General features: G+C 44.5%; 1 protein-coding gene across 2 annotated transcripts in view; it reads left to right on the plus strand.

The window, feature by feature from the left end:
* Positions 1-15,769, plus strand: part of Npas2 (neuronal PAS domain protein 2) — a 184,506-nt gene that overhangs the window by 76,657 nt on the left and 92,080 nt on the right. For both annotated transcript variants that reach the window (XM_052193327.1, XM_052193328.1), the window contains exon 2: positions 2,850-2,906. In XM_052193327.1, the coding sequence (XP_052049287.1) occupies positions 2,875-2,906 (32 nt within the window). In that variant the 5' untranslated portion in view covers positions 2,850-2,874. The remainder of the gene's footprint in view (positions 1-2,849; positions 2,907-15,769) is intronic.

Consider the following 15,769-nt stretch of genomic DNA (forward strand, 5'->3'; position numbering starts at 1 on the left):
CATGGCTACAGTGTGGGCAGTTGACATGAGCATGACCACAGTGTGGCAGTTGACATGAGCATGGCCATAGTATGTGCAGTTGACATGAACATGGCCATAGTGTGAGCAGTTGACATGAGCATGGCCATAGTGTGTGCAGGTGACATGAGCATGGCCATAGTGTGTGCAGTTGGCCTGAGCATAGCCACAGTGTGTGCAATTGACATGAGCATGGCCATAGTGTGTGCAGTTGGCATGAGCATGGCCACAGTGTGTACAGTTGACATGAGCATGGTCATAGTATGTGCAGTTGGCATGAGCATGGCCACAGTGTGCGCAGTTGACATGAGCATGGCCACAGTGTGTGCAATTGACATGAGCATGGCCACAGTGTATGCAGTTGACATGAGCATGGCCACAGTGTATGCAGTTGACATGAGCATGGCCATTAGTTTTCAACGTCAGTTTTGAGGAGGGTTGGAGTTCTGCTAATGGATGGTGGGGGTGGTTGCACTGCTTGCTCACAAATACTCACAATGCCATTGATTCACTACATGTACTTCACTGCAGTTTTATAGTGAGAAAGTAATACATTGGAGAGGCATGGGAAGTGACAGAGATGACAAAGCCTGTGGAAATCAGGAGGCCCACTGGAATTCCTGGGCACAAGTTCCTTTTTAAGGGGAGCAGTTTGGCTGGCCAGGCTTCACCATCCAGAGGACGGGTAGCATGGACTTGGGAGGGAGAAGTGGGAGAAGAAATGAGTGCAAGTCACTGGGGCCTTGTGGATTGAAATGGCGATAAACTCAGAAAAAGAACAGCTGTTAGTCACCATTGGATGCCTAGTTTGTGGTGCATCATGCAATTAGGATCTAGTACCCTAGGCGTCCCATCTCTCCTGTAGTTCTGTACATACAGCTTAGTGGACCCTCAATCCTATCCTGGACACTCCCCACTGCCATTGTCCTTCACAAGACAGACCCAGGTAGGACACCACTGAATAAATTTCCCCCAGTATCTTTTCACCATCAAGCGTTGAGCAGATTCTACCTAAAGAGTGTTGAATGCATGCATGTGCAGGCATGAAGCGTGTGTTAATGTGATGCAAACCTCAGATGAGAAATGGAGTCCCCCATGGGTCTACCCTTAAACCCACCTGAAAGGGCCATGGGGATAAGCCCCTGTGGCTGCAGAGTTTCTTGCCTTTGCTCTGTGTCCAGTATGTGCTTGTGCATGTAGACAAGCAAGATCACAAGACGAAACCACCTCAGTAAAAACTTCATGTAAAACTTCAAAGACGCAGAGTAGTTGCTGGTACATTTGCCAAGTATGGAGTCTATATGTCTGGTGAGGAGCACAAGATGAGGAGGGTGTGGCTGGGGCTGATTAGTCATCTCCACTGACTCCTCCCTAGCTCAGCACCTTTGCCCTTGCAGTCACTGCCACTATCTGCCTCTAGTCCCCGAGTGGGCTCTGGCCTCCTGGGCATCCTGAGATTTTCTCCTTGACAGCTGTCTGTGGAGGAAGCACCCCAGGCAGGCAGGGTATGTATATATGTATGTATGTATGGTAGAAGAAGAAAACAAGGATGTGTCCTGCCCTGTGAAGAAGGCCTAGGGATTACTAAGGGTTTAAAGGGAAGCTGCATCATTTGGCCCTGAGAGACACTGAACTCAGGGCCTAAAGAGTAGAGTTTCCAAGGGGTGAGCTAGGACTGGAGACTTGGGGAATACATGAACATTCCTGGACTGTTGTGTAATCTTCTACATCCATGAGCTTTAAGGAAGGACTATGGATCACACTTCTGTGGGGCTGAGTCCTCCTGGTCACGTGTTAGAGGATTTGTATCTATTTGTATCTTGTGATGGACAGAGTCAAGTGCAGCATCCCTAGGACATCATGGGCTCCCAGCAAGAGGAGCTTGCTAGTGTCTGGTTTGAGATGAAGACGTGGGTTTCATTGAGTAAAGACCCTGGGACAATTCTCACTATGTGACCAGGAGACACCTAGATCTGGTTTTGAAAAATAATGAGTGTTTGCTTTAAAAAAAAAAAAAAGACTCATTCCCCAAGACTACAATGGATTTTTCAAGAAGCTACTTCAACATCTGATGACTCATCACTCTGACAATACCAAATATGTCCACCTTTCAACTCCCAGGCATCTGTCAATGTGGTCTAATACAAAAGTCATAAAAATACATGAGACATTATGAGGTGTGTGTGTTGCGTAGGTGCACATGTATGGGTGGGTGTATGTGCCTTTTAGGCACATATGGGGGACAGAGGTTGATATAGTTTTCCTCTATTGTTATCCACCTTCCTTCCACCATAAGTTCCCTCAATGTCCCTGCAGCCCAGTGTTTCAGCTAGACTGTCTACCCAGTAAGCCTCTAGGGTCCACTTCCTTGTGTTGCCCAGTGTTGGAGTTTAGAGGCATACTATCATGTTCATGAAGGCTAAGATACCAAACTCAGATCCTCATGCTTGCAGAATGAACACTTGAGCTATCTCCCCAGCACCATCCTAAGAATTTATTGCAATTTCATTTGATAGTGTGGTTCCAAAGCTGGTTATTCCAACAGTGTGCTTCCCTGTCAGAAGGTTGGGAATGCCTGTACCTGACCCCTAATGGCATGGATGCTTGAATCAAAACATGTCTGTCTAAACTCACATGAACAAGAACACTTTGGAATCCTTAAAGGTGTTCTGGGCACACAGAGCAGGCTGCTGTGGCCTGTAAGGGTCAAGAATCACTGGGTTGAGGTGTGTATATTAGATAAGACCAAAGTAGTGACAACCATCAGGACCTGTTAGAAAGATCTAGAAGCAGACCGCAATCATCAGATTCTTTTTTTCTGTTTTATTTAGCAGGCAAAACTGCATAGAAACTCTAATGGACGAAGATGAGAAGGATAGAGCAAAGAGGTAAGTGGGAACCTTCCCTGCCTCACGATGCATGCGACCCTTAGGCACTATTAAACCCACAGCAGGCAGCTATGGGATGTGGCTATACACTCTCTCCCTGAAAGATTTCACAGTGGCTTTAAGATTTGCACCTCACCAGTGAAGTTGTCACTATGTGAGACATGCTTGGCAAGTGTGTTTTTAGTGTGTCTATGTGCTACCCTGTTGACCATGGTCTCCATTCAGAGGTCTCCAGTTTCTGCCTTTACAGCTCAGAGGCTGCTCAGCAAGACAGGCTGATGGGAGCCATGCTGGCCTGTGTTGAAGCCCTGGGGGTGGTGTCACGGTGCTGCCTGACTGTGGATAGCAAACGCATTATTGTTATCCCATTATTACTCTGTCCACATTGATGGTCACTGAACGGGCAGTGACTGAGCACCATCTTTACATTATCTCAGTGTCTTCATCTGTGAAGTGGCGGCATCGTGACTCCTTGTACTGTGGTTGGACAGTCGGGATTTACTAGCCTGGCAGCCGTTATGTTGAAGCACCTACAACCCTACCTATGTTTATTCCTTTATGGGTATTCTGAATGCCTACTGCATTCAAGGTAGTCATGAAGTTGGGGTCAAAGGTCAAAAGTGGTCATCAATGTGAAACAACCCACCCAAGTGTGCAATTGCTGGGAGAAACTTGGTAAGCAGAGAAGCAAGGGCGAGTATGTGAAGTCAGTCCCTGCAGGAATGCACAGGAGATAAGCAGTAGGGCTCACTGCAGACCACTAGGGGACAAGGGACAGTGCAGCAGTTATGCTAGTCAAGGGAGTGTTTCGTTACAGGCCCACAGACAGCCCTTCCCCTCTGATCTCATTCCGACCTTTTCTACACCCCATGGGACAGATACTCTGCCCTTTACTGTAGACTCCCCCATGGACCCATAGAGCAGAAGGACATACCTACTTCCCTCCATAGAACTTCATGATTGACTTGCAAATAGTTGAGTCCCCAGAGATCACCCCTTGTGGTGCCTCAAGAGTCACTGTCCCATGAGGAAAAAGCAATGAGAGACACCAGTCCACAGCTACTCACAAAGTTGCTCAGTCTGAATCTACAACAATGAAGGAGTCTGTACTGTTTTAACTTCTCCTTGTATGTATATTAGCAAAATGTCAGTGTGTTGGCCGGCAGCTTAGATGTGGTCAGAGTGAGGAGTAGGAAGAGGCGGGCCAGGCATTGGCTCTGAACATATTTTACTTGTTCTGAGGCCGTCCGGACTCAGGGAAGGACCTGAATCTCACACACATGAGGCTATTTTACGTTTATCTCCACTCTTCCATATGCACAAGAATCTGCAAAAACAGTCTGCGATGAGGCCTGTAATTCTTGAGCTTATTCCGAAGCAGCAAGTTCTGGGCCCTTCACCTGCTCCTAGGAGTCTTAGCCTCCTCCGGAAATGCTCGCAACAGTCACGAGCTGTAAGGTTTGCAAAGTCTGTTTGCATCCCTCAGACAAGTAAATGAATGAACCTGACTGTAATGACAGTTCCAGAATTTGGGGTTCTTTAAAAAAAAAAAAACCCACAGAAATATTACAAGAATGTGTTTTTGTCTTAACCCCAGGAGTGGGGCTGTGGGCTGCTTTGCCGCTGCTGACCATGGCTGTGCTCTAGCAGAGGCTTGGTTTTTGCCAGCTACAAATAGTTTCTGCAATTTTGTGACTTCTGGGAACCTTTCAGAGAGTGTATAAATGCCAGGGGTCTGAGAGGCCGGGTGGCTGGTTGCTGGTTGTTCAGGGGTGCTGGTTGTGGTGGGGTTTTGTTTTGTTTTTTTTTTGTTTGTTTGTTTGTTTTGCAGTTGTATCCAAAGAAGAAACAAAAGAAATTTGATTCAGGGATCTCTCTCTCTCTCTCTCTCTCTCTCTCTCTCTCTCTCTCTCTCTCTCTCTCTCTCTCCTCTTTCTTTCTCTTCTATCTAGTGATTAGGGATAGAGTGGTATGAGGTAGGGAATAAAGGATGGGGATAAAAAGAACCTACCAATTACTGAAGACCAGCTACACTCAACCAGATGGGCCGTGCATACTCTTGCATATTCTTGCCCTCTTTCATGGGCTTATCTCGTAGACAGGCTGGGTTCCAGCCATTCCTCTGGAGAGTTTTGCTGTTTTGGCTTCTTCAGGGTGAACTAGTGGGCAGTGTGTGTGTGTGTGTGTGTGTGTGTGTGTGTGTGTGTGTGTGTGTGTGTGTTCTGAGACAGGCCAATAAACCCCTCGTAACCTCAGGCTCATCTACTGTGAAATGTGGTGACAACAGTCACAGCTTTTTTCTTTTTTCTGAGACAATCACAGGCATTTAGTGTTTGTGTGCACAGCCCAGCATCCATGGTACCAATGAGGTGGCCAAGGTATGTGGACCCCTTGGCATACCTGAGCACCTGACCCACAGATACTTCTCCATTCTCCTGGAATCCCTGTACAGTGGGCTATTACTGCTCCTACATTATAGTAGAGAAGCCCTAGGGCCTGGGATAGTACATCCCACCACCAGTAGCCACAGGATCAAATCTCAACACCCCTGACCTCCTCCCACACTCAAGTAGAAGCTACGCCCTTCACTTTGCTTTGTGCTCAAGGGCAGGGGCCATAAGTACTGGCCTTTGCTTTGCTCAAAGAACCCGAGAGTCTACAGCTTGTCTGCACTGTGCAACTCTTTTGCTTCACACATTGCTAATCAGCAGTGGATGATCCCTTCATCCTCTGTCCTGGGGTTGAAGAAATGCATGGCTCCTCTTTCTGCTTGACTAGGAAGTTGCTTCTGTAAGTCCAGGCATTTAGTTGAGGTGAGAGGAAGGGGAGGGGCTATGGCTTTGCTGCATCTTATTCAAGAAAATTAAGAATGTCAGGAAAGATTAGCTGGTTCGGAGTTCTCAGTAGAGGAATTGCAGGATCTGAAATTCGAGCTGAACTCTTGTTTATTCCTTGATCCTAGTCCTTAGTCTCAGCATGGTTTGGGCAAAGGGAAGGCATTCAAACTGGACAAGCAAGAACTCTGGACCCTCCGCTACACCGAGGTAGCCATGTGTGAGGGAAAGGGTCAGTCATTCCCAGGTGTGTTGCTTCTTCTCAGTTCCCAGGTAGAGGAGAAGAATGTGGCCCAATGACTAGGACCGTGTAGCGGTTTGAATAGGTTTGGCCCCCATAGATTCATGTGTTTGAATATGCTTGGCCCAGAGATTGGCTCTATTAGGAGGTATGGCCTTGTTTAAGGAAGTGTGTCACTGTAGGAGTGGGCTTTGAGACCCTCCTCCTAGCTGCTTGGAAGGCAGTCTTCTCCTGGTTGCCTTTGGAACAAGATGTAGAACTCAGCTCCTTCTCCAGCATCATGCCTGCCTGAACGCTGCCATGATTCTCACCTTTACAATAATTGACTGAACCTCTGAAGCTGTAACCCATCCCCAATTAAATGATTTCCTTGAGAAGAGTTGCTTTGGTCATGGTGTCTGTTTACAGCAGTAAAACCCAAACCAAGCCAGACCTTCTCATTTTCATTAACTGACTTAGACAGTCAGCAACTGAATTCTGGGAAAGAAGGCACTTAGTGTTATCTTCCCCGCCAAGGGCACACAAAGGGGAACAATCACGGAAACAGCCATAAGGGAGAAACCAGAGCCCACAGTTGGTGAGGCAAAGCCCGGAGAGCAACCGGATGTGTGAGCTCTGCCTTCTCTCCAACTGCTCTTGCACAAGCTGATCTTGTTTCATTTACATGGTTTCTTCCGCCATAATTAACATAGGTCTGAATGGAAAGTCTCACAGGCAGAAGGTTGTGGCCGGCACGAAAGACTCTGGGTCCACAAATGTTTGCAGGGTACCACGCCTACAGGCACCATGCAGAACACAAAGGCCCAGCCTGAGCTCTGTGCTATTGCTGCTGTTAGACCTCGGATGTTAATTTTACTGTGATTTCCCATCCTAGGCTTTGGACTTGGTTTTGTGTATATCATCATGCGTTCCATCGTGGGGTAGAAACGACAGTAAGCCATTGTTGAGGTTTCCTCTGTTTGTTTGGATGGTGATTAAGGCAGCGGCAGCAGCAGGCATCACAAGAACGGGGTGGTAACGGGACACGGGATTCATTAATATTACCCTGTAATTTCCAGATGAGTGATTCTGTCCTCAAAACAACGGGGAAAGTAGAGCTGTGCTTGCTGCAGAATGCTAATTCTTCCCATGGCCCAGTAACAGCAGAGTGGGAAAGGGGGCTCCCCCCTCTGGGGTCTTTTATCTCCTACTTTGCTGGGTTCTGTTCTTTTGACTAAAGAGGACTGTCATCAGAAATGTGTGCCTGTAAGGCTTGGAAACCTGGGGCTATCTTGGCTCAGGGAAACCCAGAATCTCTCTGGGGCATCTGAGGTAAAGAATAATTTATTTAAAAGCAAGCTTGGTGAACTCAATAAATGGCCAACTAATCAAGGGTGGCCAGAAGTCCACCTTCTTGAACAGAGCATCTTTCTTTGGGCAAGGCCATCCATTCCCTTCAGAATTTTAGTGACAAGCTGCTAAGGACCAGACCCAAGTTAAATGAGGCTTGTGTGAGTGTTAACTAAGAGTCTTTATGAAATTAGGCCAGCTTCCCATTGGGACCCAGACGATATTTCTGAAAATGGTAGCTAAGACTATAAAGATGTCCCTGTACTGTCTCAGTGGGGAAGAAATGGCCCTGAAGCCACTCCAGATTGCCAGCCAAACCTGCGGTGAAATCACACTGAATTCTCAAACTTTGCCTCAGGTGGGAGCAGTCTGACCCATCTTGCCCCACATGGACGCGTCTGCCCTAAAACCCAGATAGCATCTTCTTCTGCAAACTGTTTAAGTCTATGAGCTAAGTGGTGCTCCCCACATCTCTCTCTGCAAGGGTACAGCCTGAGTTACAGAATGCAGTGTAACCTCCACCGTGTGCCAGCCTCAGGGCCCAGGGCAGCAAATCACAGGAACCACGTTGACCTTCAGTGGGCCTTTCTTTGTGTTTGAGTTACCCAAAATGTGTTTGGGGGAGTAATCTCAAAAAATGCTCCCCAAAACACGGTTAGACCATGCCATTAAAGGTGCTAAAGTGTCATCTTGCAAGCAAGAGTTGTTCATTTACCTACAATTCTGCCGTTAAATCTTAATCTAGGGAAAATACAGCAAAAACCAAGTTAACTGTTCTGACCATGTGTTTTCTCCTTTCCATAAATAACTATAAATAGAAGGCCCTTTGACCCACATTGTCTTATGCAGCAGATACATTGACTTAATTGCAACTCTTTCTGCATATAGGAAGGCTATAAAAATAGCACTTGAAAAATATTGAAATATTTAAAGATCACGTATAATGCCACAACTTAGATGGCTGCCCTTAGATTTTATTTATGTATGTACATATAGTCATGTGTGTATGCATATGTACATACACGTGTGTGTGCCTGAAAATGGAGGCCAGAGATTAGCAAAGGATATTTTTCTTGTAATTCTCCATATTACTTTGTGAGGCAGGGTCTCTCACTGAACCTAGACCTCACTGATCAAGTCCCAGACATCCTCCTGTCTCTCCCTCCCAGCACTGGGTTCACAGATGTCCACTGTCTTCTAAATGAATGTTGGGAATCCACACTCAAGTTCCTGTGTTTCCATAGCAACCTAAACCACTAAGCCAAACCCCACCAAGCCCCAGATGGCCATGTTAAATATTTGAGTACATTTACCATCAAGTCTTCCTTAGTATGGGATCTAGTTTTAGTAGGACTGTTAGTGAACATGTTCAGTTCACTCTTCCAGAAGTTCATCTTTCATGGACAGGACAGTATTAATATGGGGAATGTTTCAAGTTTATTTCATGCTTGTAAATATCACATGTCCAGTTCCATCTTTGGGTGCTGCCTGTGAATAACTAATTGGTATCTTTCAATTCCTTAAAAAAACAGAAAAACAAACAAAATAATTTACTCTCCTTCTGTAGTTGAAATATCTACCTGTGCACATGCACACACACACACACACACACACACACACACAATTTAAGTGTCTATGGAGCCTAGAAAAGAGAGCTGAGTCTTTTTCCAAAATGCTTTCTATACAGATTGAGTTTGCTCAGCTTATAGAACTTGTATCTGGGAGACCTCATCTTGTAATAGAAAGCTGTTGGACAGGTAAAATATCCCAATATAGACAGAACTTGAAGGAAGTGTGTTGATATCCATTAAGGAATGGAGGAGGAGGAGGAGGAAGAAGGAAGGAGAGAAAGAGGGAGAGAGAGGGCGGACAGGAAAGAGAGACAAATATCTTGGAATAGTTTACCAAGAAGGAGCCCAAATTTTAATTTTCCCCGTGTCTTCCATCTGTCGAGCTTGCTCTTGGTCCATCTGTATCACCTGTTGTGTATGCCTAATGTCCTTTTTGCCTGTCAGTGTGAGTCTGGTTGCCTGTCCTTAACAGACAGCTTTGTGCTGTATTCACTGAACAGTACATAAAGCATAGAACAGGAGATGAATGAGGCCTGAGCTCTTGCTTTTCAAAATGCCTCAGAAGATTTTTACAAGGAAAGAAGTTACTTTACTAATCCCAACTGACCCAGGATTATTCTCAAAACAACCAACAGACATTATCAACTTATTTTTTTCATCTTTGAACATATAACAGAACACATACTCAAAAGAAATCTCATAAATACAATCAGTGTGATACAATACTTTCACAACTGTTATCTATGAATTCATAAAAGAACATATCCTGGGGAGAAGTGCAATTTGGTAAAGAAACTTATATCCACATGTTGCTCCCAACATTTATGGGACATTTGTTTAGAGTTGCTTTTAACCTGTTGTCTGCATTAAGCAAATTATTACCACAACACACAGCAGCACATGTAAATTATTCTGGATCGGGGCTTGGAAGAGTACCTAATGTAAGATTAAAGTATGCATTAGCGTAGGTTGTAAAGGTTGATTGCACAGGAAATCCAAGGCACAGTAAAGTTGATCGCATCACTCTCTTAACGGCAGGTTACATTTAAACAGGCTGAGTGCAAGGGAAGCTAACAGGTTAAGTACATTGTCTTGGATGATCTCATGGCATAGTATTAACTCATCTGTGAGGTCTGCAAAAGTTTAGTCTCGTGGAAGGCATCCAAGATATTAAAATACATTGATGCATCTATATTTTAGAAATTAACTATTCTTGCTGTTTGTTTGATTCTTTTTGAGGAAAGGTCTCATGTAGCACAGGCTGGCTTCCTCAAACTCATGATGTAGCCAAGGATGACTCTGAACTCCTTAACCTCCAGCAACTACCTCCCAAACTGTCAGACTAAAAGTGTGTGCCACTATACCCTGCTCAGCATTAACTATTCTTGATATGTTCCTGTACAAAGACCCCAAAATGTAAGTAGTTGAAGCAATGCCACACACCTCACAGGGTCCAAACCTAACCTAGATCTGAGGTTATACATCCAGCGAACTGATGTGTTCATAGATGTTTTATGGTGGATGCTTACTAGTGATGTATTATAAATTGTTAGCTCAAACAACATTGTCACAGAAATGCCATGGAAAGGCAAGAATGCTTGACTTATCTGTCCATCTCTTAGACCGAAAGCCACCAGAAATATGTTTCCTAAGAATCTCCTGTAACTACTGGCAAAGTCATCCATTCAATAAGGCCTTCAAAGTCCCCAATACCAGGCTCATCAATTCTTTGATTTCCCCCACCCTTTGATTCCCATGGGTCTTTTATAGAGGCTCTTTATAAAAATGTGTTGAGGGTTCGGTGAGGCATAGCCAGTTCTTCCTTGGTATCCATTACATCCGTCGCATTGAACATGGCTCTAGACCTGGCCAAATGTGTGGCCCAGCTCTTTAAGGTCTGCAGAAAGCAATTAACACGCCTGATCGAGGAGGTATCTCTTTTGGAAGCCCCAGCATTGGATTCAGCTTCGTTTGCTCTCCAGGTTTTCCTGTCCTAGACTCAGAGCAGACGCAGACCCAGAAGCGGGTTCCAAGGACAGAAAGGCTTTCTAACACAACAGGGTCTCCTGATGCTTGGGTGCAATGAGGTGAGGCCTGAGTGTTCTTATTCCCATCCCATTTCTTCCCACCAAGAAGGCATTTGTCTGCTGTGGCGGCCACAGTAGTCACAGGAGCTGTGGGGATACACAGGCTGCTGACAAACAGGAGCCTCTTCTGGATCCCTGATGGTTTTCTCACCCTCTCTGTTTCCATACTGCTTGGCCCCAAATACAGATGTCAGCATAGGAGGTATAAGGCAGAGTAGAATAAACAAGGAGCCAACTATTTAAACAAAAGAATGAAAAAGGGGGTATTGGGAACCAAAGTACTGGGCAGAACTCTTGGGAAGAGTAAAATGACCCAAAATTTGACTGTGAGTTTCTGGGCTTATTGTTCCCCAAGTTTGATGGCACCCCATAGACTCTCATATCATAGCTTTAGGATGAACCTATACCTGGAATCCAAGACTAGCCACGTGGGACTGATCTGAAAAGCAGTGTGGAGTTCTCACCAGAAACCACAGAAGATTCTAGATGCGGCACAGCATTTTTTTTTTTAAGTGTCAAAGGAAAACTGCCAATCCTAAATGCTACATCCAATGAAAATGTCCTTCAGGAATGACACTAAGAGCAGATGACATCCAAGGAGACCAGGCTGTCAGGAGACCCACCAGGGAAGAGCTGCTAAAGTGTCATCAACAGGAAGGAAATAATATCAGACAGAGACAAGTATAGGGGATACAGGATGGAAATGGCAGCTGACTGGGGAGAGAAAATGATGCCTGACATATTAAAGCAGCACAGCCTCCTATATTATTGGTGCTTAGCATCTGTATGCAGAGTACTTAAAAAGATACACTGTAGATACAGTGTAGATACATTGTAAACTGAGAAAGCAATTAAGAGAAATACACAGAGTAAAACTTCACATGCACTAAACAAGCGATGAAAACTTCTATTGTATAATCCCCCCAGAGGTTTTGCTACATGTTACAAAGAAATAAGAAGGAAAGTTAGATGAATTAACACAAAATGCTAAAAAAAAAAAAGCAATAATTTATATAATTCAAAAGAAGATAGAAAACAGGAGCAGGAACAGCAACCAAAGAGAATGAGTGAATGAACAGAAAACAGATTGTAGAATGATAGCTTAAAACCAAATGTGGATGTTCGTGTGCACACACGCACATACAGAGAGAGGGGGGAGGGCAGAAGTGAGTGCACACACATGCATACACGCACATACAGAGAGGGGAGGGGGGCAAGCGCACATACATGCACACCAGCACACAAATACTTTAAATATAAATTATATAAATTATCTAACACAGAGATTATATAAATTATCTATGGCACAGATTGTCATAATGGGGTTTTTAGATTTATTTATTTCTAATTAGGTGTATGTGTCTGTGTGGAGTATGTGCACAGAGTACAGGTGCTGGTGGAGGGCAGAGGCATCAGGTCCTCTGGCACTGGAGTTACAGGCAGTTGTGAGCCGCCTGAGTACGTGGGCACTGGGGACCAAACTCGCTCTGCCACACCCAGGACACTCTCTGAACAACTGACCTATGTCTTCATGTTTACTTTACTATTATTGTTGTTGTTGTTATCGTTATTATTATATTTTATATAGGCTTTGATAATTTAACACAATGCATACACTTTTGCTTATATTCATCCCCATTCCTCAATTCTGCCTGGCCCCTCCCCTATGTCCTCTCTCCTACTTGTGTCCTTGCAGGGAATGGGAGGGGGGCATTGAAGCTCATGTGCCCCTCCCCCATTGATGCTAGGGAGATACTTGTAGCTGTGTTTCCTCTGTCTCTTCCAACCTTTCTCCCTTCACTTCTGCAATGTCTCCTGAGCCTTGGCACAAGGGCTGTGATACAGATGTTCCATTGGTGCCTGATGGCATCCCAGACACCCAGTCTCTGCACTTGGACCTGTTGTGAATCTTTGTATTAACTGCTCACGGCACAGAAACACACTCCAAGGACAGACAGAAAGCTGCAGAAATCTATGAGTATAAAGATACATATTTAGAAGACAGCGTGATACAGTGTCCATTTAACGAAAGCAAAGCAAAGAGGTCAGCCCTGTAAGAAGAAGGACGTTACCCCTGGGTCTTTGAGCTCCCCAGTCCTAGGGTTCTAGTCAGATTTTCAGTACCAGGCTTAAGTTTCCTTCCGTGGAGTGGTTGGTTACTCCAATAATATTCACGACACGCTGTACCCATAGGCATGTCTTGCCAGGTTAGGTGTTGCTGTAACTCTGAGAGTTCGTGACTCTGTAAGACCATGGAGAGCTTTTCTTCACTCCTGGTACAATGAACTCTAGTCAGCAAGGAGAAAGCTTCCAGGTCAATACCAGCTTAACTTCTCCAAGTCCCGTGTCCAAAGCATGTGACATCTTCAGTTCTTGGGTCTTATCATCAAACAGAATGGTAAAAAAGTAAAAAAGTAAACAAAACAAAACAAAAATAGCCTACTGCATGCTGTCACATGACACCACAAACCTGATCCTATAAATAGGTTAGAAATAAAATGGAGAATTACATATATATATATATATATATATATGGCACAAACAGTAATTTTAAAGAAAGCCACAATGATATCAAAGTATATGTTAGCACACAAAATATTACCAGGGAGACAGAGTGTCATTACATAGAGGTAAAATATCTATTCTCCAAGAAAAGATAACAATTCTATTGTTGTCATACAGTGTACATCTATACACACTGAAAAGCAAGAGCTTCCAAGCCTGTGCAGCACAACCTGAAGAACCAACAGGAGACTTTGATGTGCTGTTCTCAGCCGTGAGCCAGTGAGCTGAAATGCAGTGGTACGGCTCAGCTGATTGACATTCCTAGAACACCCCACACAGCAGTGTCATCTTTTCAAGTACCTATTGAACACATAACAAGAGAGGCCAAATGTTGCTTCATAAAACAAGTGTAGATAAATCCAAATGAAGCAAAATTAAATTAGAAACAGAATTTTTTCAGGAAAGATCATCTCTGGAGCTGAAAAATTAAAAAAACAAACTTCCAAGGAACCCACGGATGTCCAAAGAACAAAAAGGATGTCTCAGGGAGTATCGGAGACCATGTTGACTGAATAAAATGGAAAACGCATTCCAGGAGCTGTGTGCTGCAGCTGCTGAGCGTCCAGAGAGAACCCTTCAGTGTTAGATGTCTGCATTAGGAGAAAAGATAAAGGTGCGAGCCACACCCTAGCTCCCACCATAACAGTGGAGCCTGGAAAGATGGCTCATCCGTTAGACACTGCAGAGGACCTCAGTTCAGTTCCTAGCACCCACATCAGGGGACTCACAACTGCTTGTCACTCTTAATTCTGGGGGATCTTCTGACCACCTCAGGTACTGCACACACATGCTCAAATTCATATTCAGACAGACAGGCACAAACACAAGCACACACCCCCACACATATACATACACACATACACACACTCATATACACACATACATACACACGTACATACACATACATACAAACATACATACACACACACTAACACACACACACACACACATACAAGCACAGAATCAAGCGCCTGGAAGTGGCTCAGCTAGTAAAGTGCCTGTTGTACTAACATGAGGACTTGAGTCCAGAACCCTGACCCTAGCACCCATTTAAAAGCCAGGTATCCATCACTAGGGGTCAGAGGCCAAAATAGGTGGCTCCCCACATCTCACTGGCCAGCCAGCCTGTCTGAACCAAAAAGCCCCCAGGTTAGCGAGAGACTTTGTCTCAAAAGATAAGGAAGAGAGCATTTAAGGAAGATTCCTTGTATTTATTTCTGTCCTGTGCACCCAGAGAGCAGAGAAATAGAAGAAAGAAATAGAGTCACAGAATAAACACAGCCAGCCATGGTGGCCCATGCTTTCAATCACTGCACTGGGAAGGGCAAAGAAAGCTGATCTCTGTGAGTTCAAGGCCAACCAACCTCATCACAAAGTGAGTTCTAGGCCTTCCAGGTGTGTGTGTGTGTGTGTGTGTGTGTGTGTGTGTGTGTGTGTGTGTGTACAGTATGTCCTTATCTTCCAAGAGAAGAATAGCATAAATTAACAAAATTGAAAAACAAAACAAATAAACAAGAAGACAGAAAAGTTGGCTAAGTAGAGTAGAGCTTTTTTTTTAAAGAATCAAGCAAATTGGCATTGAGATGGACCCTCAAAATAAACATGAATTGCCAGTAACAAGGCCAAGAGAAGGCAAGACGCACCACTCCACAGCCTTTGGACACTGAAAAGGTCGTGAGAAGTTCTGTGACCAGCTGTGTCCAGGTAAAGCCAGGTAAGACAGAGCAGTAATCTAATAAGCACAAGCAAGCAGACCCACAGTTGATAGGAGAGCCAAGGGAGTTTGCTGGTACATCGACTTGAAGTTACAAGTAGAAACTGTAAAAACTCAGATCCAGATGGTCTAATTGATGAATTTTGAAGCCTGCCAAATATCGAAGGAAGAAATCCCCCCCCCCCTCTGTATACAGTGCTCTGCAGAAACAGAAAGAAGAGGAAACACATTCTAGCTTATTTTATAAGGGCAGCATTACCCATTGCGCAAATGAGAAAATAAACCAGAGACCATATCCCTTGTGAATTCAGGCAGTATATTTCTTAACTTAGAAAAAATATGGTAGTTCACACCTTTAATCCCAGCACTTGGGAGGCAGAGGCTGATGGATTTCTGAGTTCAAAGCTAGCCTGGTCTACAGAGGGAGTTGTAGGACAACCAGTGCTACACAAAGAGACCCTGTCTCAAAAGAGAAGGAAAATGTCATTGAGCCAGTTGTGTGTAGTAGCACATACATGAACC

This window comes from Apodemus sylvaticus, chromosome 9, assembly GCF_947179515.1.
Source record: "Apodemus sylvaticus chromosome 9, mApoSyl1.1, whole genome shotgun sequence".
In the NCBI taxonomy this organism is placed as follows: domain Eukaryota; kingdom Metazoa; phylum Chordata; class Mammalia; order Rodentia; family Muridae; genus Apodemus; species Apodemus sylvaticus.